The 27,935-nt window shown below is 52.8% G+C and overlaps 1 protein-coding gene across 1 annotated transcript in view; it reads right to left on the bottom strand.

Moving 5' to 3' along the window:
• The window catches only part of LOC122368728 (transforming growth factor beta receptor type 3-like), a 67,452-nt gene extending 40,746 nt beyond the window's left edge, over positions 1 to 26,706 (bottom strand). Inside the window, exons 1-6 of the mRNA XM_043342939.1 lie at positions 26,392 to 26,706; positions 21,238 to 21,349; positions 18,018 to 18,181; positions 9,801 to 9,901; positions 9,195 to 9,246; positions 4,289 to 4,460 (exon numbers count right to left, since the gene is read on the bottom strand). Coding sequence (XP_043198874.1) covers positions 4,289 to 4,460; positions 9,195 to 9,246; positions 9,801 to 9,901; positions 18,018 to 18,181; positions 21,238 to 21,310 — 562 coding nt within the window. The 5' untranslated portion in view covers positions 21,311 to 21,349; positions 26,392 to 26,706. The remainder of the gene's footprint in view (positions 1 to 4,288; positions 4,461 to 9,194; positions 9,247 to 9,800; positions 9,902 to 18,017; positions 18,182 to 21,237; positions 21,350 to 26,391) is intronic.
• Positions 26,707 to 27,935: the final 1,229 nt, after the last annotated feature.

Here is a 27,935-nt window from a genome sequence, read left to right as displayed (position 1 = left end):
TAACGGCCCCAGTCGTCAGCCGACCTGTCACAGAGCCCATACAAAATAACCCGAGCCGTGCCGGCGCCGCTGCACTGGCAGTGAGATGCGTTCCACTGCGCACTGCCGACGACCCGGCGAGATGCGCAGTTCTCGTGCCTTGGAGCGCGCCGGGCCGCAGTGAGCCAGCATAAAACGCGAGTGGCTCACAATGGAGCCGCCTAGCCCAGGCCGCCACGGCCGGCGGGTCGGCCGTGCCGTCAGCCTTGAGCCGCCCACCCCTGTCAGCGCGCGGCGAGCTGGGGTTGAGCTGGCCAGAGAGCACGGTCCTGGGACAGCTCCATCACACAGAGACCCACGCCGGCCGCCCGGCGCGCTGTGACGAGCACTGCAGCTGGTCCGACTATCTGCTGCAGCGTATTCGGTACCCAAACACTACACGGCAAAAAGTCCAGCCCAGCTGCATCATCGCGTGCGACGTGGGCCGCCGTTCAGTGCAATGCACTGGGATCACCGGCGGGTGGGACAGACCCAGGGCGTCCTGTCCCACCCTCTCCCGTGCCGAGCAACTGCGTACTGCGTAATAATGACACTACCGATCGACCCATGACCCCGAATGTCCTAAGCAGCGCCCCCAGAGGTCGCCTGGGGACCGCCACCAGCGAGAGGCCCTGCCGGCCAGCGCACGCGTATCAACAATCAATAGAGTGAGCCGGGTGTTCTGGCCTGGTGCCAGAGACACTGCGAGGCGAGCGAGCAGCAGCGGCATGAGATGAACACAGCGGCAGCGACGTGTGAGATCGCAGAGCGCAGATGTCGGACCCGAGAATACGTGCGTCACGATGGGTCTCGGAGGAAAATGTCAATAGGAAAGGTCAGGCGGATCAGGAACTAGATCTGACACTGATAGAGATTAGTGACGAGCACTTAGAAATCGGGTTGTGTAGGTGGAGGAGCACGATGCAGCATTTAGCCAACTTCGCTGAGTATCGCGTTTAGTCTTAGTACCATCTAGGACACAGACCATACTGTATCTGCAATGGTTTCATGGAACATTATGCAGAAATAGACTTCGAATAGATTTTCAACAATCAAAGATAGAAATAACTCTTCGAGCCAATAGTAGCATCCAAACGGAAACAATTCATTTTCTGTTCAAATTTATACCTATCTTTTCCAAAAATTGCACAATCAATGTGCCAGCGGATATTGTGTTCGACTTCTCTATTTTTGGTCGTTCAACCAAATGCGAAAGTTTTAAAGTTTTGCCTCAAGTTTTATCTCAACTACTATTTTAGGATAATCTGTTACACCTTGGGGCATTGCTATTTTAGTCTTGACATATCTCGAGGCTATATCATGCAGCGCAAATCCAAAAATACAACTGAAAACTTCGGTGAGACGGTCCAGAGAAGCCCGCCTCCGTCAGCGGTTCGGGGTACCGCGGGCCGGCCGTATCTGTGGAGTATCCCTGAGGGGCCCCTTCTGCGAGCTGCAGCGCGGAGTGAGTGCAGTCGATTTATCAGGGCGCGCGTCCCGCCGCGCCGGCCGGCCACCCAGCCGGCCGGGGTGCCGCTCCACTGACCACCGGCCCACGCCAGCGTCGCCGCTTCCAGGAAGCCGCACTGCAAACAGTCGGCCGCGCTCGGCGCCGGCAGCGGGTGGGCGCGTGCGGCCGACGGACGCGCTCAGCCGCGGCCCGTACCCATCGGCCCGGCCCCGGGCGGGTGGCAGTCACACTGGCAAAACACGGCACCGGCACGTCCCCTGCAGCCGGCGCCCGTCCGTGACCGAGGTAAACAAAATTACACGGTCAGCAGCCGCGCGAGAAACACGATATACCCGGGTGCCGTGAGGCGAAAGGCTTGAATTCAGGTGGCTCACCAGGTGAAATGTTAAGCTCGGTTTATTGGCGGCTCAGTGTCGGCACCTTATCACGGGATTAGTTGGCGAGTGGAGTGCACCGGACGTGACAGGCATATCGGAGCGCGCGCGCATGCCGAGGCTCTCCACTCATACACCGGGTGTAGGTGCACCCGGTACGGTCCGAGGGGCGATTGTACCGGCGCGGGGTGGGCCTCGGGCGCAAACATGGGAGCCCGCTGCTTGGTGTCAACATCAACACCAGCCTGCTCATTGCTAGGTCACGTTTACGACCGACAGCGCCCAGCGGGGTGCCTTAGTAAGGTGTCAAGATCCGACCATCACCCACTTGACACCCTATCGGACAATTTACACTGTGAAAGCATGATCACATCAAGTCTGTGTCTGTGTTACTGACACAGCCAAAACCAGCGCCACCCAGGCGACAGCAGGGGCATCAAAATGAAAACCAGCCGGGTGACTGTCACGCCGCGCAGTTCCAGCCTCCACTCACCCCGCGATCGGTGCGGGCTGCGGCCCATCTGACCTCGCGTTACATTTTATTTTTTTTAATCGAGCCTGTCGCCGCCCCTCCCCACACCCTCTCTTCATCTTTCCCACCCGCAAAGCGACCGAAGCCAATCTCTATCTCGCCGCCCACCGCCTCCCATACCGCCCCGCCCGTCTCATAAACACCGGCCGCGCCGACTCGCAGCCGGGGCCCAGTTGGGCGACATTTCAATAATTATTTCGCGCGCCATGCATGGCCAGTGGCCACATCCGTCCACGAGCTGGGCAGCTGAGCATTGTTGTGCACTACAGCGGAACGGACTTTGAGCAGAGACTGAAGCAGGTGACGACAGCTGCGCACTGCTCTCAGGGCAGGCCGGGGGGGGGGGGGTCGCTATCAGAGAAGGCAGAGCTACAGATCGACGGCACTCCTCTCAGAGCAGGCTGCTGGCAACAGCGGCCGGAAAAGAATCCTTGGCGGGCAGGAAGATAACAAAGGCGCAGCAGTAGGGGGCTAACGCTCCACTTCCGTTCGCGTTGCCTACCGCCAGCCTGGACCGGCATTCGGCGTCCCTAAATATCCGGCTACCGACGACGCCGGAGCCTGACCCTGGCCTCGGGGAGTCCCGGTGGGCCAGGGTGATAGGGTTCGTACAGTCCGCGGGCGGTCGCTGCCGACGTGTGAGTGATGTGTGGTTTGGCGGAGCCGCTGCGGTGTGCTACTGGTGCAGTGCAGTGAGCAGATGTTGCACGTGATCAATGTGTGATCTCTACTATTCAGTAAACTTAGCGACAGGCAACAGGGCATTATCAGAAAATAATAAATTGTTACTGAGAAAATTAAAAAACAACACACAAAACTGACGACACAACACTAAGGAATCTTAGAAAAGCCGCATCGGCATCATCATGTGAGAGGGGTAGAACAAGTGAGCATTAACTGGTTTGTCTGACTTTTTGTATCGCCAAGATCCGAATTCACAGCAAGTTAGTAAGAATGGAAACAGTGAGCATACAAGCGGACATCAACAGGAAAGCTTGATTGAGAAATGGTAGTGAAGGGTGGTCTATAACTATAGAGGTGTTACTTAAACACAAGACACCCGGCGTGCGTACTGCGGTACAGTTTATCTTTAGGCGTGTGTCTACTTCAGGCGTGTGTACTGCGGTACAGTCTACCTTCAGGCGTAGTGTAGTACAGTTCAACTTCAGGCGTTTATACTGTAAGACAGTCTAACCTTAGGCGTGTGTACTGCGGGGCAGTCTAGCTTCAGGTGTTTGTACGGCGGCAGTCAACCTTCAGGCGTGTGTACTGCGGATCAGCCTGCATTCAGGCGTGGCGTGTGTAGTGCGGCACAGTCTACCTTCCGACGCGAGTCGTGCGGTGCAGTTTACCTACAGGCGTGTGTACTGCGGCACAGTCTATCTTCAGGCGTGTGTAGTGGGGCACAGTCTACTTCAGGCGTGTGTGGTGCGGTGCAGTCTACCTTCAGGCGTGTGTAGTGCGGCACAGTCTATCTTCAGGCGTTTGCACTGTGGTACGTAATCAACAAAACGCTTGCGATGAGACGTTTTATGGAAAAGCAGCATGCATTTTTCGGCATTGCTGTGATATGAATAGCAAGTGAGCAACTGGTATTCGTTTTACGGACACGTGAAGTCGTGGTGCATTGCATGAATGAATAGGCTACAAGCAGGTTTGTGTTTTTAACGGCGACTGATGAGTGCTGAGGGCGGAGATGGTTTGTTCTGACTGACGTCATTCCTTTCACGCGGCCGCGCCGGTGCCGGCTGGGTGGAGGGTCCCAGCGTGCGCCGGCCCTTCGCCGCCGCCGCCCCAGCCGGGCAGTCCATTCAGCCGGCGCGTGCTGGTGACGTCAACGGGAGTTTCCTCCCCCGCGGGAAGCGCGCCGGTGGACTCGCCCGCGGCACTTACCAATGCCCACGGTGAGGTCGATGGTGTCAGCAGCTCCGACCGCCGACAAAGAGGTGACCGCCTGCAGTCGGCTCATGACGAACTTGAGCAGACCCTCGCGGCCGCGCACGCGCTGCGAGCGCACCGTGTAGGGCGAGAGGTCGCAGCGTACCACCTGAGAGCGCTTGGTCACCTGTGCGTGAGAGACGGGCGGGGGAACGGTCAGCGAGTGGGGTCACATCGTCATTCGTCAGGGTAGATAGGAAATTGAGGCTCACATTGTGTGAGCCTCCCTCTCCAGCCCCGTTGAATGACTAACATAGTGTTTGATTTGAGCTTGAAAACATTCAAAGCGCTACCACGTTAGAGTCTAAGAGAGCACAGATAAACGTTTACGAGCGTGCCGATTTGTAAGTCAGTGCAGCTCATTGATGCTTCAATACCTCTGGCGTGCACGGAGGAATGCATTTTAAGCAGGTAGCACCATTAGGTTCGGTCGTCGTAACACGCCGTTTCAGTATGCAGCCTGCGGCCGGCGGAAAAGACGTGCTGGCGGGGGAGGCGCGGAATTTCCTCTGAATGGACCGGCCGCCGGCTGGATAGCGGGTCAGTCATGCCGGCCATCCCAATCATCCGACTTCCAATCAACATTCCGCCTGGCCGGCCCGGTCTGCCCACAGAAAGACCCGCAGCTCGGATAGACCGACCTGCAGCGCTCGGCTGCGGCCGAACCAGCCGACAGAGCTCATTCACAGTGTACGAAAATAACCCGAGAACATGAACAGCTTGGAGGTTCACTGGAGCAGTTCCATCATCATCAGTATGGCGTAAGTGGTTGCAAACATCAGCAAACTGCATGAATATTACACCTAAATTGGAATTTTCCCGACAACTCACACAATAACGTCGCAAAAATACGAGCTTGCACGTCTAGCCACAGTGGCAACCGGAATGGATTTGAATCGGCCACCCAAGCCATTAGGACACAAATCTGGCCAAACTGCGGCAATGTGACAGCTGAGGTGGCGGTGGACTGATGGTTCCCCGGCACCAGTCACGCCAGGGAACAACCGACACGCCGGGCTGAGGCGAGGACTGCAAATGACAGCTCCAAACGCTCCACCTCCACATGATTTATGATCCACATGCATACCATTTACCGAAATGACCGTTTTCAAACCGTTTCGCGTTACATCAGCCGAATAGCTGCGGTTTCATTCATGAACTACCTGCGTGTTATGCGGTTAAAACGGAAGCCATTTGACCACATAAGCGGATGCTGAGAACACGTTTCCCAAGCCGTTTGCCGGTGAGTTCACAGAAGTGAGCGGCGACACGCTTAGATTGGACTCGGCGGCTCACAGCCTGTCCGTTTGGGCGATGGGATGGCGGCCTAAATCGACCCCCGATGGCGCGTAATCGCCATCGGAAACGGCGCGCGCCGCGGGTGTGTGACGAACGACGGCGCGCGCGTCACATTTGTGACGCCACCAGCGCGACAGACGCGCACACCAGCGATGAAGAAACGGGTTTTAATCGAGGAAAAGTGTTCGGTTATTTGGGCTCTAGAACATCCTTTTCTCGTTTGTCATTAGCCGTTGTCATGGGCACTGGTTTCAATCGTCATCTCAATAAGTGATTTTACATGGCTTAACGAACATAAATCTCATCAAAGCACTAAGCAGTTAACCAGGCATGTGTAACTTGGCATGGTTGATGTATTGCGCAAATATTAGGTACAAAGTCAAAGTCTTTCTGTACATGATATTCACATTTTAATTGACAAACCCAACAAAAGTTTAATATTCGGTAGAAAATGTTTCATTAAAAGGAAGCAATACCAGGACTCACACGCCGCATATTGCTCAGTGTAGGTCAACATTCTAGAAAGGCCCCCTAATGAGCGAGTGATTACTCACTACGGGGAGAGGGCGGCACTTTGGTCCTATCAGCTGCACAATGTGCGCGCCGCCCATCTGATCACGTCACCACCCGCGCTTCGCACAAACCGACAGCAGGTGATCACACCCGAGCGCACTCGGTCGTGAAATCGATTTTCCACAGGCTCGATGGGAATCAAAGCGCAAAATTCACCCCATTCACCGCCATTCACCACATAACGGAACAGCTATCCGCCCAGCATGTCATTTGGTGCACACATACTTGATGACCGGCGATGCCGACACAAAACTCAGTGGCATCATTTGTGCACGTTTTCCGGAAGTTTGCGGTCTGCATAGCGGATTTGACACCGTGCTCTGTGCACTCTGTGCAGGAAATATAACCCTGTGCCGATGTAGCCCGGTGTTGCGGGTTCCCTCCCCTTCGAACGGCTCCTCTCATCTCGGCGGCGCCAGTGTTTGCCCAGCGCGGCCGGCGGGGCGTGGGCGCCCGTTTATTCGCCGCTGCGAGAGCGCCGTTAACAGTCACCGCCTATATTGGCCGACTGCAGATTGGCGCCGCCGTAAATCGGCCCATCGTGCAACAATGACGGACCGACACCGGCCCGTGGTCAACTGGCGCTGGCTGACAGAGGACCACAGCCGCGTGCACTCGGCCGATCACAGACACCGCCCGGCCGGCCGGCGCCGCCCGCGTCCGGGTCGACCGGTCAGTGTTTACATCTGTGTGCGATGTTCTGCCCCGTCGTGACGCACACCACACGCCGGCTCGAGTCCGGACCGAGCTGCGTCACTGCGTTTGGTCCTGGCCTGGCCCCGCGGATGGCCCTGCTCGTGGCAGTGAGTCACAGGGAGACCCAAGGAAATTTACCGAAAGTCCTGCATTTTCACGCAGACTACCTGGATCCGAATCTATCACGACTTATAAAAGTCTGATAAATTGATTTTACACATAATCAGTTATTTGAGAGCCCACTTTGCATATTTTTGAATAGGCAAGAGCATCAACATATGGAAGCAAAGGTTTGCAATTTTGGATAACGATTATAAAAAAGACGTGATGAAAAAGCAATCATCACTCCAATGAATCATTCGTTCAAGCAATGCAGGGCCGTATATTCACGCAATTTCTGTTGTTTTCTACTGATGAAACGTTTTGATCAATGATCACAGCAAAGAAAAATATCAAAGTGTGCATTATATAATGATTGCGTGAAGCTCATTATTAGGGCTTTTCTACGAGAAGCAGAAGCATCTGATAGTTGAAAGCCACAGTTTCTGATAAAATGCTTAAAAACGACTAAGCGCTACAGCACAGAGTTTGAACAAATTTCCCTTTACCGCATATCACGCGACACACAAATATGGTCTCCGTTTCCAGTGAAGCCTTACAAGAAAAACCTCCAAGTACACATCCGATACGCAAAACGTAAACTGTAACGACATACAAGTCCCGATGCAGGATTTGAACAAGCGCTAACAGCGTTGTCAGTGCGAATAAACAGCGCTACTGATGGCGCCTCTGCTTCCAGGAAACAGAGCGTAACTTGAAACCGGCCGGGTCCCTGGCCTTCCAGAAGTCCCTGATGACAGCCCGCTGAGTTTCGCTGTCCTGTGTCCACTGTCCAGTAAGACGTGTCCGGTCCACCGTGCCCACTGTCGTGTATTTACTGAGGGGAATGTAGCCCGACAGTTTGATCCCATGATGCACTTATGGCCCTCAGCGTCAATGTGATTTGTTATCTTCATCGGTATGTGGTAGCGCTACTCGAGCTTTTACGCACCGCTAAAGGTCACTCGACAATCACAAAGGTCACCCGATAACGGCTGACACTGGCGTAGTGCGCAGATGAATGTGCCTCATGGCAAATGACATTCTCAGATAGCGCTAACCGCTGAAATAACACTCTCATCCAGCACGCTTTTTTTTGCAGATAAGGAGAGTAGCCGGTGGACCTACGTCAAGCGCCCCGCATTTGGCCTCCCTCGTCACCAATGAACCGGCTGACAGCTTCCCAAGTCTCCCCAGTTACACGACAGCTGGGTCCCACAGTCCCCCTTCCAGCTGGTCCCGTTCGCGCCTCCCCGTTCGACCCTGAAGGGCCGGTTCAACGACCCATCCGGGCCGCGCCTCATTGTTGGGGAGGGCGCTGAAAGGGCGCAGGGAGGGACGGGGAACCAGCGCCCGCACTCCCGTGCCGCCGCGGCGGTCCTCTGCTGTCGGACGGACGAGGGAGCATTGACTCGTCTTTCACCCAGAGCCGACCGACCGAAGAAAAAGCCGGGTTCGAATCCCTATTCCTTCTGCAAAGTTTCAGAGGTATACATATAGTATGCATTCTATGAAAGAGGGCCTTCGTAATAAACAAAAACATATCAACAGGCCATTAGATGCCAAAACGTCAGTATCACATACAAGCTGCGATCAATCGAGCTTCTATTATCTCCATCAGTAAACAGGAATACTTATATCAGATAACTTCTACCGTAACCTATAAATTGCCGCAACCGGCACGGGTTGGATGAAGTGTTATCAGCCGGACTGCGCGTACCGAAACAATTTTAACCTGTAGGGTAGTATCAGAATGTCAGAAGTGCGCAGGCCCCGGTGACAGTCGAGAGGCGCGGCGTCTCTCATCCGGCATGTTCAGACCCTGACATTTGGTCAGAGCTGGCAGGAGTGACCTTTAGCGTGACACCGACCACCGAGCCGGGCCAGAGATGCGAATGTCACCACCCGGAGTCCCGGGAGACCTCCCAACATAAACCACAAATGGTGTTTATGGCTCTGTCGGCGAGTCAGGTACTGAGCTGGCATTCTTGACACACCAGAAGCCAATTGAGCTGTAGCGCATCACAGATAAACGACAAACGGATGCTTATGCTTTGAATGATAATCTCGACATATAGCACATGTCCTTCACACAAATAACACAAATGAACTTCGCAATTATAGAAGCAATACACTATGCAGGCAGCAAATTCTCGAAGTTGCAAAAAGACCAAAATAAAATAGGTATACTCACAATTATTTGAAACGATGTGCCATTTAGGAATCCATTGTGGCCATGAATCGTCCTGAAAATAAAACAAAGGCTCAGTTGACACACAAAAAATAGCTCAATTTGATAAGCCATTAAGTGGCATATCAAAGCATCATATGTTGTGCATTTATCGCGGTACGAGGCACATGTTACAATGGCATTACTCTTCATCGCAGTATGTATGTGCCATGTGCATGTTATTCCACTGCATTTGCAGTATTCAGCAATGCTGCACCGTATCAGTAAGATCGACTGAAGAAGCATCGTACGTAAAAAAGCATCGCAAACGCCGGTGAAAGACGCATCGTACATAACGGCATGGTATAAAAGCGACGGCTAGCGTTGATAGCGCTGGACAGCCGAGGAAAGAAGAAAAACAATCGCCCGTCTATGGGAGAAGGGAGGTTTACTCACAATGCAAAGAGAACGAAGATGCTAACGCTTAGATTGATAGAATGGGAGGGCTGTCGGTAATGCACCAATTACAGGTGCGTATGTGTAGAGCCACGGGATAGTGTTATGAAGCCTGCATCAAACCATTCGACACCAGCAGTTCGGCAGAGGAGACGGGCGTCGGGAACCACTCACCAGTCGACGGGCGTTGATGAGGCGAGCACGATGATGATCTCACGGCTGTGAGAGCTGCCGTCCGTGGGTGAGAACACGGTGAGCGTGACGCTCCGGCGGGCCTGCCGGAGGTGAGAGAGGGGCGTCAGCGGAGCGAGCGGCTTACACAGCAACAGAGGCATTAAACGGTGCACAGAGCAACAGCTGGGAGACACTCGGGAGCACAGGACGAGAACCATGGCGCAAAACGGCAGCATTACAGCTCTGGCGGTCGACGGCACAACATGGGTTTTATCTGGTTCAGCTTTCAAAGTAATTACAAACATGACAATAAGATAACATACAGGGTTTTATGTGGTTCAGCTTTTAACGTACAAACATTACGATTAGACAACATACAGACTACAAACTATACCTCTAGCTCCCGTCCCACCGCGGAAGAACCCTTCTACAGAGCCAGTGGCTCAAGACGGATGTCAGTGGCCGCTAAACAGTGCCGTGTCCCCTGCGTCGCTCCTGCTGTCCCGGACAGTCTCGTGGTGTTAACAAGGCCGGTGCAGGCATCGACGTACCCCAGTCACGGGGTTTGAGCACGGGTCGGCAGGATGCGGGTCACTTATGCCTTCTCCGGCCGAGCGTGGACAGGGGCCGGCGGGTCGGTATTTCCGGGGAGATGGAGGACGCCGGCAAGATGGAGAGCGACAGATCCGGCCGACCGAGGGACGGACGGACGGAAGGACGGATGGACGGACGGACGGACGGACGGATGGAGCGCTATGGATGAGTGGGACAGGACAGTCAGTGTAATTGTAGTTTCCAGCAAAGCGACTGTGCGGATTATTTCTTTTCGATAGATTGCATCACGGACCTATTTGCGTCGCGAATGAGGTTAAGTATGCTATCAAATATAATATCAAGTAAATAATACCGCATTATATAATACGAGTCTAAATAATACACGCAATCCCATTCCGTAACAAGTCCACGAATGAAAACCGATTAGGTTACATAACGGATCCAAAATCACCTTCTGCGCGCTGCAATGCAAAAAATTATGCGATAGCATTAAGAATGGTATGTGAATTCTATTTCTAAATCAACGACAAAAATGCATCAATTCAGCACATTCGTTTGGAACTGGGGCGCCATTTTGGTGGCACCGCTCGCCAGGCGTCGGTCCGGTCCGTGGCGGCCTCTGCCCGGCCCGCTGACGGAGCCTCTCGGGCCGGGCCGACGCCAAACTACGCCGCAACTCCGGCCCGCAGCGAGAGCGGCAGAGGAGGGGGAGCCAGAGAGCGCGGCGAGCGGCGTACGCGCGCCGGCCGTCCGCGCCGCTCGAAATAGCGGCGGCCTCGACGGGATGACGTCAGCACGCGCACGAGGCTCCGTCGGTGACGGGCGCGCGGCGCGCTGACGGATGGCCGGCGCCGGCTGACGCGCGTGGTCCGATGGCGCACCGCCACCGCTGCCGCTGCCGGACGCCATCCGCCGACAGCGGTAGCACTGCGCCGCCAACAGCCTCCCAGAGGACAGGCAGCCTTCGCAAAAACGAAATAATCATTTGGCCAAGTTTGTGTGCTAGGATTTAAATACTACATATATTTACATTCTAAGGGGCCAAATGACATTGAATTAAGCAGGAGATATCGTGATCGGATTTAGTTAATTCTTCGAGCAAGTAGCAATTGGACACGGATGCGAAAGCATCGTAACTTTTACAAGTTGTAAAACTTAGGCGTTAATTCAAGTTTCGCATAAAGTTTTACATGAACCATTGACACTTCGTGAAATGGCCCAGTGCATAGAAGTTGAAACGGCCAGATGGCTGTTGAAACTTTCCGACGTATGTCCGTCAGAAATGTCATTAGGATGTCGCTGAATGGGGTGCTCTGCAGTTGCACTTACACCATCCAAGCAGCTTGTGTTGGCAAACTTCTAACAGGAACTGGACGTACTACGTAGTAGTAAAACAAATAGCACGGCCGCGATGGTAACGGCTGGGCCGTCAGCATGCAAGCCCAGGTGTGGTGCTGGTTGCCACAGCCCGGGGCGCTCAGGTGCTGGCTACTTTTGCTCAGAACAGTGGTGTCTTCCGACAGGTCACTGATGAAACGGTAAGCCCGGACTGAATACGGCGTGGTCACGTGTTCTGATTGTCCTGTTTTTTTTTTTCGATCTGGACTGCGACGGGCCCGTGATCCCCAATTAACCAGCCCACAAGCAGTGAGCAGCGAGCACCGCACTCCCCAGTCGGCCGGTTGAGTACCGGCTCATGGACGCCTCTCTCCTTCTCCCCAGTCGGTCGCCCCATGCCCTTCCCGCTCCCCGGCCGGCTCACATGCGTGGTAGATCGATAGCAGCGGGCACGGCGCGGTGGTGCGCCCAGGGACCTGCGGGCGCCGCGCGGTCCGCCGCTGCGCACGGACGCAGCTGGCGGCCGGCCGCTCCTCGGCCATTGATCCCAGCTCGGGGAGCGGCGCCGTGCGTGACGTGATGTGACGTGGGGAGACGCGGCGCGGTATGACGTGACGTGACGAGGGGAGACACGACGACGAGCTATGAGTTATGGCGCGAGGTGGGAGGAGGTAACGCCGTAGGACGTAACGTGGCACATAGGGGACACGCGCGATCTACGCTGTCGCTGTAAGCAGATAAGAACGAAGCGCAAATTTGAGCGAGTGGACGATTAATATCACTCCGACCATGCTCAATGCTAATGAGCTAAAATGTTAGCCGTTCAGTTCGCTGTTACTGAGGTGACTCTGCATTTACGTTTTCACCGATCTTTATCTGTTATGTTTGGCGATGACCGGGCTTTACTTGTATAATTGTTATTTTTTACCTGCATTTCAAATTACAAGTAACTTATGTAAAACAAATGGAATAGTGAGCCATTAATAAGGCGCGATTTCTTTTCCCCAAAGTTTGTCCAAAAATAGCTTAAAACTACCTAGAAGCAACACAGAAAAAAATGATAACTGTGAAAGGTGGCAATGTTCTGCGGATTGCGACTGCTATATTTGCATGAAACAAGAGCTAACGGTCAGCATGGCGACACATTGACGTCAAACGGCATATAGAGCGAAACATAATCAAGCCGAACACGCGCCTGCCGCCGCAGCAGAATATAGGCCGGGTATATAGTGTTCCCGTGAGCTCGGTGCTCCTACCACGGACACAGCGGGACACGCGACCATGCATTACATGCATGCACAATGCATTGTTTTCGGCCGGTCAAGTCACAGGCACTCCCCCCCCCTCCCCGGGGAATGTGACCCCACAGTCCGGCGCAGGAATGGCATGAGAGGTGATTGGTGAGCCCAACCGGGGCGTACCAGGGCGTGCTCTCGCGTTACATGTTTTGTAAATGGTCATGGTATGCAGGAATGCTTGCATCTGATTACCGATAGTATTTTTAGAGAGATCTTATCATATCGCATGTCGTTTTATTGATTTGTGATTGATGATGCATTGCTAAAATGAAATAACTAGCCAAACAAAAAAGGAAATGACGCAGTTGCTGCGACATTTCGCTGTATTTCCATCCGAGTTCGCCTTATCATTCACCTGCTGCTCACACAAGGAGGCTGAAAGTCGGGTTACCTATGGGGTTACCGACGCAGCCACGGGCATACACCCAGGTCAACGGTGTTCATATCTAAGCCAGGTGGGCTAAAGTAGGGTTAGGACCCTGATTGACAGCCGCCCGATCCGCGGTCTCTCATCACACACCGGCGTGGTAGACCGAACCCGACCGAAGCGCACCCCCACTAGCTCTCACGCGGGTTCTCCTCGAACAGACACCTGGTGCAGGGGAGGGCCCGCGTGTGCACAGCTGTCGTTTGGAGCGGGGAGGGTGACACGGGACCGACTAAGTGCTACAAACAAATGGGACTGACGCACGGACACACACGACGCGTTACGATCAATCGAGACTTGCCTACATCGGTGCAGAGTGTCTATAACATCTGAGTGATTTATTACGCAATGTAGGTATTTATATTCGCAGGATTGATGGCAGCTTCAGAGCTGAACTTTCTCGGCAGGCATGAAGCAGAAGCATCTAAAAAAAAAAACGAAGTGACGTGTACAGTTACCATCTGTTCGAGTGCATAGCAAATGAAGAGGTCAGCGACTGGTTCTTTTTTCGAATTGCTTTGTGCTACCATGGTCGGCAGCCAATCATGTTGACATTTGCAGTGCACAGCTAGCACCAATGTGTCAAAATGCAAAGGTCTCTTACAGAAAGAAGTCAACTGTCACTTCAAAATGAATCCACCATAGCGTTTCTCGTCGCTTGAATATTGGTGAGCATTTGACATTAAGATGCATACCTATGTATTTAACATATCTACCTATTACCTAAGTCATTTGAAAAAAGAACGCGTCCAAGCGATGGAATGCAAGAAGCACTTTTTCATCGCTTCCAAATGTCTTAATACTATATAATTGTATAGTGAACCCTCCGCAGCTTTACACAACAAACATCGCGTCCACCGGTGATCACGTGACCGCACTGCCGACATATGGCCGCCGACCACGTGACTAGTCACGCTCTAACGAAGATGGATCGGCCCGGAAATGGCCGGCCACCGGCCGCCGCCCGGCCCGGCCGGTTCCCGTAGAAAATGTAACTGTCGCCGCCGGCCGGCCGGCCGACCGGCCGGCCGGCCGGACCGGCGCGCGGTAACAGCCCAATCGAGAGACGGCCCGCGCTGAGAAATGGAGGTGATTGAATCGCCCAATCGGTATCCGGAAGACGGCCCGACGCCCCGCTCTGTGTGTGAGACGCCCGGTCGGAAGCGCACCAATGGCAGTAAATGGCGGCCGCGCCTTCAGAGTTTCCGAGAGGGTCCATTGAGCTCCCGGCGAGTGGTTGGGTGGGAGGGTAGACCGGAGAGATTCGAAACTGGCCGACAAACACTGTAAAAAAAAATTCACTAGCTAATTTTGAAATTAGGCATTTTTTACGAGTGCCTCCCTTGCTCCTCGTTACAACATATATGGACATTAGTAGTCAGAGCCATGCACGTTAACAATGCCGCTTGTGGAACAAATGCCTACGAGCGAGAACATGTTCAGGAACCTAATTTTGCGCAGTGTTAATGAACTACGCACAGCCTCACAGTGTTACCCGCCGTTGGCTTGTTCTCGGCCAGTTTTTAGCGTGTCCCTCAATTAGGTCATTTCGCTATTAGCTCAGCTGACGAGGCCCCGGCTGGCACCTACTAAACGGATAACCTTGCGTGCAACCCCGCTTGTTGTCACGAACGCCTGCAGCTGGTAAACGTGCTGGCAAGCTTGCGTGGTAAGCGGCTTCGGATGGCTATGAGGATGTGCCTCATAGCTATCCTCGTCGCATGTTACAACCTAGGAGTCTGTGGCTGCTTTCAGAAGGAGTCCCCCCCCCCCCCCCGCTTCCGGGAGCCGGCGTCCATTTTGTGTTGCGTCGCCATTGCTGTGTGTGTCTGCCCAACTGCTCTTTGGCTTGATTGAAGGTGAGGCATCTTGTATCATTTGCTGTGTGCTCAACAAAAAGGTTGTCCATTTGTAAACAAAGGTTATTATGTTGTTGAGCTTCTTAGAAGATGTATAGTATCGCATAATGTTGCCCGTCGTTGGCAGAAGTGCGCCGGTATCGTCTATCCAAGTCAGAATAGCTATATGTTTGGGACTTAAGCTAGCTTGTGGCAGGAATCTATCACTTTATTCAACTTTAATTTAATCATTTTCCAGATTGGTATGCCTTATGATAATAATAATGTTAATATTCGTTTTTTCACCCATTACAGACTTCTCTGGTGAAGAATGGGGCCATGTATGTCCTGGCCTACCTGCACCCCGCGACTGCCGCCGGTGCAGAGCTAATGAAAAAATCACAAATGTTTGATGGTGGTTATTTAAGAAACCTTATTGAAAATTATTCAGTTAGTTGTTGTTGTTGTTGTTGTTGTTGTTGTTGTTGTTGTTGTTGTTGTTGTTGTTAAAGTTATAGTTATTGTCCTGGCGTTGTTATTGTTCTCGTTCTCGTTCTCGTGCCCGAATAAATGTGCTGCAGCGCTACTCAGTCTGTTTACTTGCGGGTGGCGGTCGAGAGTCGGGGGCACTGGTCGACGGAATTCCGTCGACCGTGCCTCGACCCCGAAGGCCAGTAGTGGTACTAGTTAACTAGTGCCACTACTGGCCTTGAGCTAGTACCATTACTAGCCTTGGGGGCTAGTACCATTACTGGGTATCGATTAGTAGGCAGTGGCTAGTTACCTTACCAGGCAGGGGCTGTTATGACACCTAGTAGACGCACTACCCACGCTATTTACGTGCGTGTTGTCAAACTAGGTGGAGCACGGTGGTCGTATGCATACGAGGCACAGCCTTGTCGAACAAGCTTGTTACTCGGCAACTAGCCTAAAATTAGCCAAATTTACACGCTCCTGCAATGTTATTTTTGCGCTGAGAATTCCTCTACGAGGGGCTTGTAAGTTTTTTTTACAGTGAAGGGTTAAATTTTTTAGCAGCTTCACTCGGCTGAGCGGCTCATCTCCCCGTCCCGATTCCAATGGAGGTCAATTCAGGCATTAATAAGCTCGGTAATCTAGTCAGCATTTCCATTTACTATTCAAATGAGATGGGCCATCGTTAACCAGCGAGACACAGCACACCATATCAAAAGAACGGATTTTAAGCTTGCTCTTTTATCCATGATGTGTTTAGGAAACGGCATAGGTACTGACATAGGAAACGGCATAGGGAGTAGCTGACTACCATTAATAAAATATCGGCCATTGGGGCTAGTGAGAGGATCCAATAATTCAATCCCCGCCTTTGAACCCGCCATTGATGCCACCTCTCGTGACCTTGTCCCTGTCAAGCATCAAGAGACTACCTATCTTACCATACAGCTACCTATACCCTCCCCGGCACCGCGAAACACCCCTATCTTTGACACAAACACACATCAACACGACAGCCCGCGGCCGACCGGGCAGATCAGTGACGTCACGGCTGAGCCACAGCTCTGATTGACCGCGGTCCTGATGACGTCACTGGCTCTATCAGCTGCGCCGTGGTGGCCTTTTTATGACGGCCTGGACGACGTGGGAGTTCCGAAGGAGCCCGCCCGCCCACAGAGCAGAGGAACATGTTCGAGGCAAAGGAGTGCACGCTTTGAGTTACACGGCTCCGGGAGCAATGCATGATGGATAAAATATTTTAACCATGGACTGATAGTTGTGTTATCTAATGCCAGCTAAATCCATTATGAGTTTGCTAGTCACGTTTATTGTCTAATTTCCCACTGGATAAAAAAACCTGCCGACCATCAAGGTGGATTCCAGACATGCTATTGTTCCTTACACTGCAGTGTACCTACTCGTAAAAGCTTCTTCCCTAACGAGTTATTTTCACAGTTCTCCCTCCCAAATGCTGGCTTATTTTCAAGCGAAAATGTCTGGGTAATGTGGAATGCAGCTCTGATGAAACATGAGAGTGATTTCTTTCACTTCCAGGTAACTTAATGTGGGTATGTTCCAGGAAAATGCCTACCGTTAAGTTCACTTAGCCACTAGAAGCGTTTCCAGCAAGTTCATTAGTTAAAGCTGTGGCAACTGTCAGTAACAAGTTCGTTTTCCTTGACTCAGCTCTGAATAGACAGCCAGTAAAAAGCCGTGACAGAACACCCACGGTGCCCTGCTTCCAGCGACCACACATGTTCTTCGGTTTTCAAAACAAGCCATTCAGTTTCAACAACACGATTTCCCAGCACCGTTTCAACCTTTGTCCTCGGCCATGACTTGCACGACTGCCTCAATGGGCCGGGTCAAACCGATCCACCGTACCCCGGGCTCAGGGGGAGGGAGGGGCCATGCGCTGCACATACCAGTGTCCTCCGTAACTGACCTCAGTGGCTGAGCTGGCACCCGGGTAGTGTGACCCAGATGACTTGTAACTGATCTGGGTAACCCCTGTAACCTTAGCGGCTGACCTACGCAACCCCAGTGGCTGATCTCAAGGTGACCGTGCAATGATCTCAATGGCTGACCCTCGATGACCTTCAGTGACTGGTCCGTGTGAACCTCAGTGGCCTTGCGCTGACCCGGGTGAACCTTAGTGACCTCAGTGCTGACTGCTGAACCATCTGAACTCAGCGACTTTCAGCGGCTAACCTGCGTAACATTCGCGACTGACCTGTGTGCCCCTCACTCCTCAGTGACCCTCAGCGACCCTCAGGTAGGTACTGACCTGTCGCCGGTGCGGGTCGCGCGGCGCCGACAGTCGCACCACGTGCACCTCCTGTCCCCGCGGGGACACTCGCCGGCTGAAGCAGCCAGACGAGGACACCCGCTGCAGGATCCGCGCCGAAAACGGAGACGACACCAGCCGGTCCACCACGCACAGGTCCGGCTCTGGGGGAGGGGCAAAAGTCAGGTCAGGTCAAAAAGTACTTTGAGGTGCAGCTTATGCCATGCCATAAACTTTGGGAAGCGACACAGGTCAGGTCAGTCACATCGGATCACGTCACAGAATTTGGGAGCTGCTCAGGTCAGGTCATGCCAGGCACGGACAGATCGGGTCCTCCGTTCGAGGGAACTGCACAGGTCACGTTAGCTCAAATCATAGGCTCTGAGGGGGGGGGGGGTCATAGATCAGGTGATGTCCTAGAGCAGCAAAGTTCAGGTCAGAATAGCCTATTACCATTCACATTTCAAGCTATGAGTTAATCGTAAGATCGATACGATCCTAGCCAATAAACAATGTCCTCGATTACAATTAAATCATTCAGAAAATGGCGCACTTGAGCATGGGGTTAGGAACAACATGTAAGTGCACATACATACATGGATTACTACTATTGGGGGTTATGGGAGTCGTAACAATAAAGCATACATTATACACTATACAGCGCCAATAACCACACCCCCATCGACAGTACTCGTGACCGGACTGCCAGTGGCGTCGGCTCAGTTCCGACCAGGCCCTCGGACCACGGACAGATGGACGGCGCCTGGGGACCTACACGAGGTCAGTTTACTCCGACTGCGTTCGAGAGGTCAGTGCCCCCCCCGGCGCCGCCCCGCGGACAGTGCAGGCCAGAGATCTGAGGCGGCATACGGCGGTCAGCATTCCTGACATAGTGCAGCTGTAGCATGGGGAGTGGTCCTGGGTATGGGCAGACACGGTGTCGCTCAGTGCAGATGCGGCATGGCTCCGTCAAATTGCAGCGGCACGTCGATGCCAGCGTGTAATTTATCACGACGCCTGCGGTACGCACCCCGCAAGGAGCAAAGTCATTTGTGCAAGTGTCGCCACATACTCGTATTGCGTAACAAGCGTGAAGGATCAAGGAGCCAGTGAGCGAACGGATACCTACAGCCGCGAGAGCAGCCCGGTTACTGGTCAAATCATGACGACTGGCTAGCGTATCGGGTGAGAAATCATTGTCTCAATGTCATTCTTAGGTCTACGTATGAAGAAATACCATCCGCGCAAAAGAAACTAACGGAGAACATCATACAACATTCATGACGACAAAGAGCCTTAACAACCCGGCAACAATGACTTTTCCAGTAACATGCATGAAGCAACAAATGACATATTTGCAGAAATTCCGGTAATACAACATCACCTACATTTTTATAACAAGCTCAGAACAATTGTGGCATCAAGCGTAAATTAAATGTCGCTGGCAGTTTGCTGTTGATTTTTGTGTGGCGCGATCAGCCCACGGCTCCTGCGTCACCGACCGCAGGCCCGTCGTCGACAGCTCAATTGGGCACCAGCGTGGTATTAGCGGCCACCACGCCGCTTCCCGAAGCAGCGCGACCGCGGCGCGGACAAAAATGCCGCACTACGACCACGCGATCGGCCGGTCGTCGCGGCGGCCACTTTTCCAGCCGTGTCACGTCGCTGGCGCATGGCCGGGGCCCACTGTCGACTGCCCGCACCGGCCCGGGGGCCTCGCCGGCCGTCTCGACAGCCGCGAACGCCGACCGGGCACGTCGTTTGACGGCGCACGACCGCCAGCACGTCGTGACGGAAAAGTGAGCATTTGTTTATTTTTCGCGCCACGGTGTGCCGCGCTGCACGTCGTGGCACCTGCATAGCGCCGGGCGGCTCTGACAGGCCGTTTTCCTGCCGGGTCGCGGCGCATGGTGACAGCGGCGGTGCACACTGCGCCGGGCGGGAGACAGAGGTGGGTTCCGGGGCCCGGCGGGGTGCGCGGAGTGTCCGCGAGGCCCGGCGGGGGTGCGCAGAGTGTCCGCGAGACCCGCCGGTGACAGGTGCAATGGTGAGCGGCGACCACGCGGGCTCCGGCCGCTCGGGCCCCTCAGCTGCAGCAGTTGCCGGCCGCCCCTCCAAGCAGGTCACATTGACGCACTCAAGGACAGTGCGATGGTATCGCTCCCATTCAGCGCGCCCGCCCACCAGCCGCTTCCGACTTAGCGGACACAATGGACGCTTAGCAAGTCAAACAAAAACTTATTTCAGGAAGACAGAGATATGTGAAAACGTGGCCTAGCCAGTAACCATAAATACCGCAAGTCAACAACGTTCGGAATTAAAATTCCTGGAAGCGCTAATTCTAGTTGACTGTGCAGAAACAGTACGGTGCCTCTTACTTTTCTTTATAGTTAAAGGATCAACCGTCTGTCCTTTTCAGGCAAGTGAAGATATTTTGGTAGGTAAATCGCCTCAACGATGGGTTTCATCACCTAAATGCAGACGACATTGATGTAGCATTTACATCACTTTGGTGTTCGAAGCGAACTGGATGAATCCTTACATTTTGTGCCGCTTTTTTGTGAGACCCATTTCTCGTATTCATCAGCCAGCTCTAAAGCCGAATATCGAAATGGGATCATTCTACAACTTCATCTAATTAGGCCACTCAGCTTGTTCAATTGATAGCGAATGTTGTAACTTATAATCAGAATCGTGACTCACTTGCAATTGCCAGCTTTGCAATCGCTCTTTTCTTTGTTGGACACCTACACACGAAATACGTCTCGCTCTTTGTTGAATTGTCCTTTGAAAATTGTGGCATCGCAATGCGCTACCACTTGACATTTGATCCGCACTCGAGTAGCAGTCATCGAGAATAAGTACGTCCAAAACATCCCATAGTGCAGCTTTATACGATCGCCACTCATCGCGACGCCTTGCAATCCATACAGCGATGACGTGGATTCGAGGCACGACAGTGCTGCAACCCACGCTGAGAAGTGGATAGTTCAGCACACTCAACCTGCGGTTTACTATCTCACAGATAGCAGCATAGCCACTGCAGTTGACTGAGGCAGCGGGCACATTAGGGTGCACCTTATATTCAGCGTCTGCATTCCAAGGAACGGATAGACCACAGGGGGCGACGTGAAGCAGATACCCATGAGACAGCCACGTGAGACAAACACACGTGGTGAGACAAGCACGGGAGACAAGCACGTGCGAGACAAACACTCACCGTCGGCCGTCGTGCCGTGGGGCAGGCTGAGTGCCGCCATGCAGAGGCACCAGAGCAACAAGGACGCTACCATAGTCCCGGCGGCAGGGCGTCAGTCATTGTTCGCCAGCATCTGTAAACATATGTAAAACGGACGCCGGTTAGCGAGCACAATAGTCAACAGCGCAGCCATAGAGGCATATACTGCTGTCAGTACACCTACAGCGCATGGCAGGATCGGGATTTGGAGGTCAGGGATAAGGAATTCCACATCACCATTAGGCTCAGATCAGTGCGTAGCTGAGATCAGTGGGATCAGTAATACCTGCCCGTCGGATATCAGCTCTGAATGGTTGTTTTTTCGTTAGTCGCCATTCTTCACTCATATAACCATTAGTCGTCGAATCATCAGTCGTCGGATCAACAGTCGTCAGTCGTCACTTGACATTCGCATTTATCACTCGTCACTCTTCACTCGTCGCTCATCAGTCATCAGTCGCCATGACTCGTGTCACGTGTGCTGATTTTACTGGACTGCTTAGTTGCAGGCACGGAAAGATTTGACTGCTGACAGGACAGACAGAATCCGAACAAATGTAAGCTGGCACTCAAGACGTCGCCGGGTGGGCTTATCCTTATTGGATTATGCCACATGTATGGGCAAATCGGCAAGATTATGTTAAAAATAGTGAGTTCGGCTTTCATATCGTGATTAGCTAACATTTAATCCTTCTTAGGGCGGTTCGGCGACACTACACAGCAATATGAAAGGGATTCGGGAACAGCTCGGTCCTTGCTATATCCAGACGGGCTCTCAACTCCTTGACATGATAACCACGAATGTCGATTGTAGAGGTTTGAGGCCACATCACCCGGTAGCGAATCGTGACGTGCTTACTAATGTCAGACATCTCAATGGCAAGTTAGACCATCTGCTGCCAAAAAGTCTCATCTCCAAATTGACTCGACCGCCAAGCTTTAGAAAAACGTTTAACTCATTTCAGTATCTGAGCGTTACTGAATTAAGTAAAGACAACTGTGCCACAATGCAAACGGCCCTGCAGTGCTCAGGCATTTCAGTGCTGATGTGCTCAGCGGGGCGCCAGCCGGTCAGCGGTGCGCGGTATCAGCGCTGCGGCCGGCGGGCTCGCCGCGCTGACCAGTTGCGGTGCAAGCAGATGGACCTCACGCAGTCACGCACTCTGCGCCGGGCCAGCAGTGCCGCCGGCAGCGCTCACCAATTAGTCAGCGTTCGCAGCCGGCCCGCACCGGTAATCCACCCCCGGCATCCGGCCCATCAATCCTCGCGAATGGCCTCCAACGTAATTTGTAGCACAATCAGAACGGCAGCACTTGCTTCGATCAACCGAGGTGCCGAGTATAATGGCTGCATTATGGCCATTTTATGGCCGAGTTAAGCTGTCTAACTGCGCTTTCGACAGGTTCTGAAATTATCATTAGTGCGCATTAATTTATTAACGGGAAATTAAAGGCGCACGCTTGTAAATGGGAGTATTTGCGGTTTGATCGTGACACGCAACTTCTCGTGCGGCAAAGGTAGTCCGTCGCCATTACAGCAACGCTGGAGAAATGGCCGTATACATACCTACGCCGCTGGCTAATTTTAGACAAACCAAGGAAACACGATGGTGTGACTACCATGCCAAAACTTTGTCAATCACAATACAACCTCTGAATTGTATCTTAACAGCCTAAAAATAGACAAGAAAATAGGAAAGGAATGTGACTAAGTAAAGATATATCAAGGGCCTAGAGTTCGCTCCGGTTAAATTTGACATCAGATGATCTGATCCAGTAGCATGTTTTATGTAAACAAGTATGGCATGCCTTTATTCTGCATGCACAGCGAGGTTATGTAACTGAGTAAAACTTTAAAACGTCATAAAGCATTTATCTTGTTTGCTGAAGCAACAGGGAGTGCGTGCTTACAAGAGACGCAAAGGAGGAATAAAAGTAATATATGACCATCGTTACTATGGAACATGTAATTGCACATGAGCATGATCATTATATAAATAAAATGATACGTTCCAATGCAATGCGCCGTACACGATACCAAGCACAAAAAAAAAATTATTCCCACATTCTTACAGCAACTACAAACGAGACGCGATGAAAGCGGTTCGGTTCTTATACCTAAGGCATTTATTGCATCGAAAGGCGTCTCAATGCATCCACCGCCCATAAAGCGTGCCCGGCCGGGCGAGGGCAAGGTGTGGCCGTGCAGATAGGTGGGCCGTTTGCATGCAGAGAAGCTCTGCCGATTCCCCGGCGTCTGATAGTGAAAGGTGCGCGCCGACTACAACACGCTCCCGGCCAGAAAGCATCATTGAGCCCGTGATCAAGTAGTTAACAGAAGAAGTTTTTAATGAAAGTAATAATAACCATAGTTGGATGTTGTAATTGGCGGTGGAGAAAAACGGAGTGATGAAAAAATCAAACATCATCAAATACATAGGTATACCTATGTCAATAAAGAAGACGTAACATCAGATAAAATACGCATGATAGCGTTGCGAAACCTGGGCGAAGAAGTTACATGTCATGCATCGCAAGTACGCAGTTCATATGCTGAGCCAGACCCACGTCTACGTATACAATGCATCAAACACTTCCTCGTACGTACACATACATACAGGGTACCCGACAAAGCTCAATCTCACCACTCTCTTGGGCGTGGAAAGAAACGATGCTATCAGGAACAATAATAACAGTCATTTGCACTTTCTATGCTTCTGATGAACCCACACTGACGTTTTTATTTCACTGTTTTATGCACGCGTGAATACAAGGAATAGCGGGCGAACTGCTTGGAAGGTACCACTTAACATGCATTTCCTAATGAGCGTTATTGCCTGCAAAATGTCTGTTATTCACATCATTTCTCACAAACACACATTAACAAGGCCTGTCCGGTAATTAACTGTGCGCGTCACGAGTTGAGAGCAATGTAATTAAAAGCATTCGCGGGCGAATTTCATTTAAAACGTAGTGGCGCCAAGCTGCAAAAGAGCTAAAGGGCATTTTTGCATGCGTTTAACTGCTAGGACGACTGTTGAAGGTACGCTGGTGGGAGCCAGTTAAACAGCTAGAATACAGATTTTAGGGCCTTGAAACACGCTGCCACTCGGGGAATGGGAGCCAGTCCCGGGGGCTGGCATACCTGGCCCACATCATCATCACCGTCCGCCGAACACCGAGAAGATTTGTGCCCATGGGCAGAGCGACGGGAGCACGGCTTAGCAATGGACCAATGGGAAACGCCAACGCGCAAAAGGTGTGCCCGATGAAGGTAATTGAGTGAAGCATGCGAAAAAATATTGTCGTGCAGTATCAGAGCATTACAAACACTGTTCAATGCCGTTCAGCAGAATCGTTTGATGATAAAATGACTTTATCAGGAGAAGCTAAATTCAGGACAACTTTTGCTCGTTGTGTTTTGTTTTCCAAACGACCACGCAAAGGTTATCAGCGAACAGTTGAAAGGAACTCATCAATTAACGTCTCTGGAATCTGTCCTCAGGTGCTGCAAAATCATGAACTTCGCTTAGCTTTGCATGCAACCAAAAACCATATAAAAAAAATCGTAAATTGCTTCATTCTGACCGAAGCACAGTAACAAGGAAGCTCATTTGTGGCGTACAACCGATCATCGGTGTAACATTTTCCCTGCCAGCTGCATTGTACGAGCCTAAAATAGCCACTATCTAACAAATCACAAAAACTGTTACTACCTGAGCTAAACGTAAAGCCAACAAGGTTCGTCACTATAAGACGGACGTTCACCCGTGATTCTGTGGGAACAAAGCTAATCCTCCGAGAAAACACGCTAAAGGACCGCAATCTCCAGGCGAGCGTCTATCAAGCCGAGTCCAGATGGCACGCCGGCCGCCGCGCCGCCCGCCGTGCTGGCCCTCGGAGAGTGAAAGCGGCCATGGCGTTGCCCCATCGGCGGCGGCGACCCGTTCGATGCGTAGTTGGGCCGCCGCTACCGCCGCGCGTTCCTCGGCTAGGCGGCGAGTGCGACGCTGGGCTTATCGGGCACCGCACAACTATGAACTACAGATAGGTGGTCGTTTGGTGTAGGTACGGTGAACAGCTGAGTGGAGACGGCCCCAACGCCTGCTCAGTCGTGGGAAGCGAGTGGAGAGGGGGTACAGCCATGTGGGACTCTCCACGCGCCGGATGGGCGGGAGGGGGAGATCGACTGCCTCCTCTACATAGACGCCAAACCGTGGCCGTATACCGTGGGAAGCGGGCGGGGTGACACCAAAACCATGAGATGTTCGTTGACATACTAACTGGATAAAGAACGGGAAGATCGACAGCCCCCGAGGTACCGAGAGCGGCACCACCTCCACGGTATCGCATCCCACAGGCTAACCTCAAAGGGGTGCAAGCCCGATTGATTGCCCGATTTCCCATCCCACCACACTCCACTCGCTTCCAGTAGATCGTGCTTTTTTACACCCACTTGTAGAGCTACGTGCAGGCTATACTACAGTTTGTAACAGTATCGGTTATTGCTGGTCCCGGCCCCGACTACGGGTGTGTTAATTTACGCAGTCGTTGACGTCAGCTAGCACACACGACTGTTGACGGTGGATGGAGGGCGGAGGCGGTGGGCGGGGGGCGGCGTACGATAAGTCCGCGGTGCCACGCGGTTGCCTGCAGTGCTGATGTGTGTGGACAGAAGTACAGGATAGGAAGCCAGGCAGCAGGACAGGGTAAGCGGTGAGCCGGCCAGAGACGGGTGCGCCGGCCGGCGGCGTCTGTTGTTACCAGCGACCCGGACCATCGATCGGTGGACCACATGTGCGCAGCGCGCCGGCCGACGCCGCCGCGTGTCCATCGACGGCAGCGTGCTGACGGCCGCCGGCGCCGGCCTTGAGAGAGAGGGCCGGCCACGTGACGCCAACATGGGCAAACATCGACTGGCCGGCGAGCGAGCGCCGATTGACGACCGAACGGCGCCTCTCCGGCTGCCAGTCGAGCGGTCTCCCGAGAAGCGGAGGGGTGAGAACGCAGTGAGCCGTGGCGGCCGTAACATGGCGTGTGGCCTCGGCGCCGCTCCACGTGAGAAGGGACCGGTCGCCAGCAGAGGGCTAGATGGGAAGGAGGCGGTGCTTCTACCAAAGGGATGGATTCACTTACCGCTCAGTGTCCTCAGCACGCTCAGCTGCAATCTCGATAGTTCGCGCACACAATCACACAACCACCGCGACACCACCACCACGCAACGCCTCCGCCGCTCCACTGGTCACTGCCGGCTCCGCACGAGCCAGCGGCACGCACCGAGCGCTGACACAGGCTGCGCACCGCCGCGCCGCCGCGCTCGACGCTGATTGGCTGGCAGCCGAAACAAGGTCAAAGCCACCGTCACCGACGCGGGGCGTGCGGAGAGCGGCGGCCGACCCACGCACAGCCGGGGTACGGCGGCGGCGGCCACGGCGCACCGCCCGCGCCAACTGCGCCGGCACCTCTCTGCGGAGCGGTAGCGGCGCCGGCCTTCCTCTGATTGGCCGAGCCGGCCGCCCGGCTGCTGCTCTGCCATGCCGCGAGTATGTACTCCCGTGTGGGCGCACGACGGCCGCGAACGTGGGCGCTGGTCACAGCGTAAAAACAGCCATAAGAACCGACCAACAAAAACAGGGGTAAACGAACGCCTCCATTCAGGGCCCGGTCAGCTGGCCGGGACAAAAACAACACCGCTCGCTTCCGGACACGCACCGGCGCACACTGGTCGGAAACGCCCTCACGAGAGGCCACGGGCGATTCCGGAGTTTCGGATTATTTTTTATATAGATCGATTTGAAATTGATCAAATTATTATACTTAGGTCAAAAAACTAATCCGGGTGACCAAAAATAACTGTAATCAGCCCCCGAAGATGGGGTATCCCAGAACTCGGAAACTGACGCGGAGCAGGAGGTTTCTTGAGCCGGATATTCAGAGTCTTATTGCTGATAGACACCAAATTGAAATCCCACATATTATGCATCAAAATGTTCGTTATGAAGTTGCTGACTGGTCAGTGCAAAATTTTTGGCATATTAAATCCCTAACTAAGATGTACTATAGCTTTTTTATGAAGGCTCTCCTACAGTGATTCTGGAATATAACTGCAAAGTTTAGGTAAGGAAACAACAGGTAGTCCCATCTAGTTCCACTCTGATTTTTTGTGAGATGAAGTAGGATTTAAATTCACACCAGGGCAACATAAAAGCTAACTGCGCATATTTGCGCAAAATTTGCAGGAGCCGCTCTTCCTACCCAACTACCGCCCGCCCCGCCCCAGTTTCGGCTCGGCCGCCGCGCCCGGCTTACGCTGACCTGTGTGGCCTGCACGCATCCATGCGTAGTTGACTGGTCATTAAAAACAGATGCGCTTGAGTTTATGAATTTTGTGAAAAGCGCGTTTTATGTATGCATTTATGTATGTATTGACATCAAAAGCCTTCCACATATTGCGTGGCGATTACGGCTTGCATTTAGAGAGCCTTGCTATTGACAACCATCACTCGGCTGAAGAAAGTGGAAATTGAAACCTTCGTGAATATAAGACGCTGCAAATATAGGACACCTGTCACTGACGTCAGGTTACCTTGGGTCGTCTTTAGTTACATTAGATTACAATTCCGGTATTTAACCCTGGCCGGACCGATTGGTTTTCTATATTGACCGGGGAGGGTTGGTAC

The sequence above is a fragment of the Amphibalanus amphitrite genome, unplaced genomic scaffold (assembly GCF_019059575.1).
Source record: "Amphibalanus amphitrite isolate SeventyFive unplaced genomic scaffold, NRLGWU_Aamphi_draft 000971F_arrow, whole genome shotgun sequence".
Classification (NCBI taxonomy): Eukaryota; Metazoa; Arthropoda; class Thecostraca; order Balanomorpha; family Balanidae; genus Amphibalanus; species Amphibalanus amphitrite.
The sequence above is the reverse complement of the archived record's forward strand: the minus strand, read 5'-3'. Positions and strand labels throughout refer to the sequence as shown.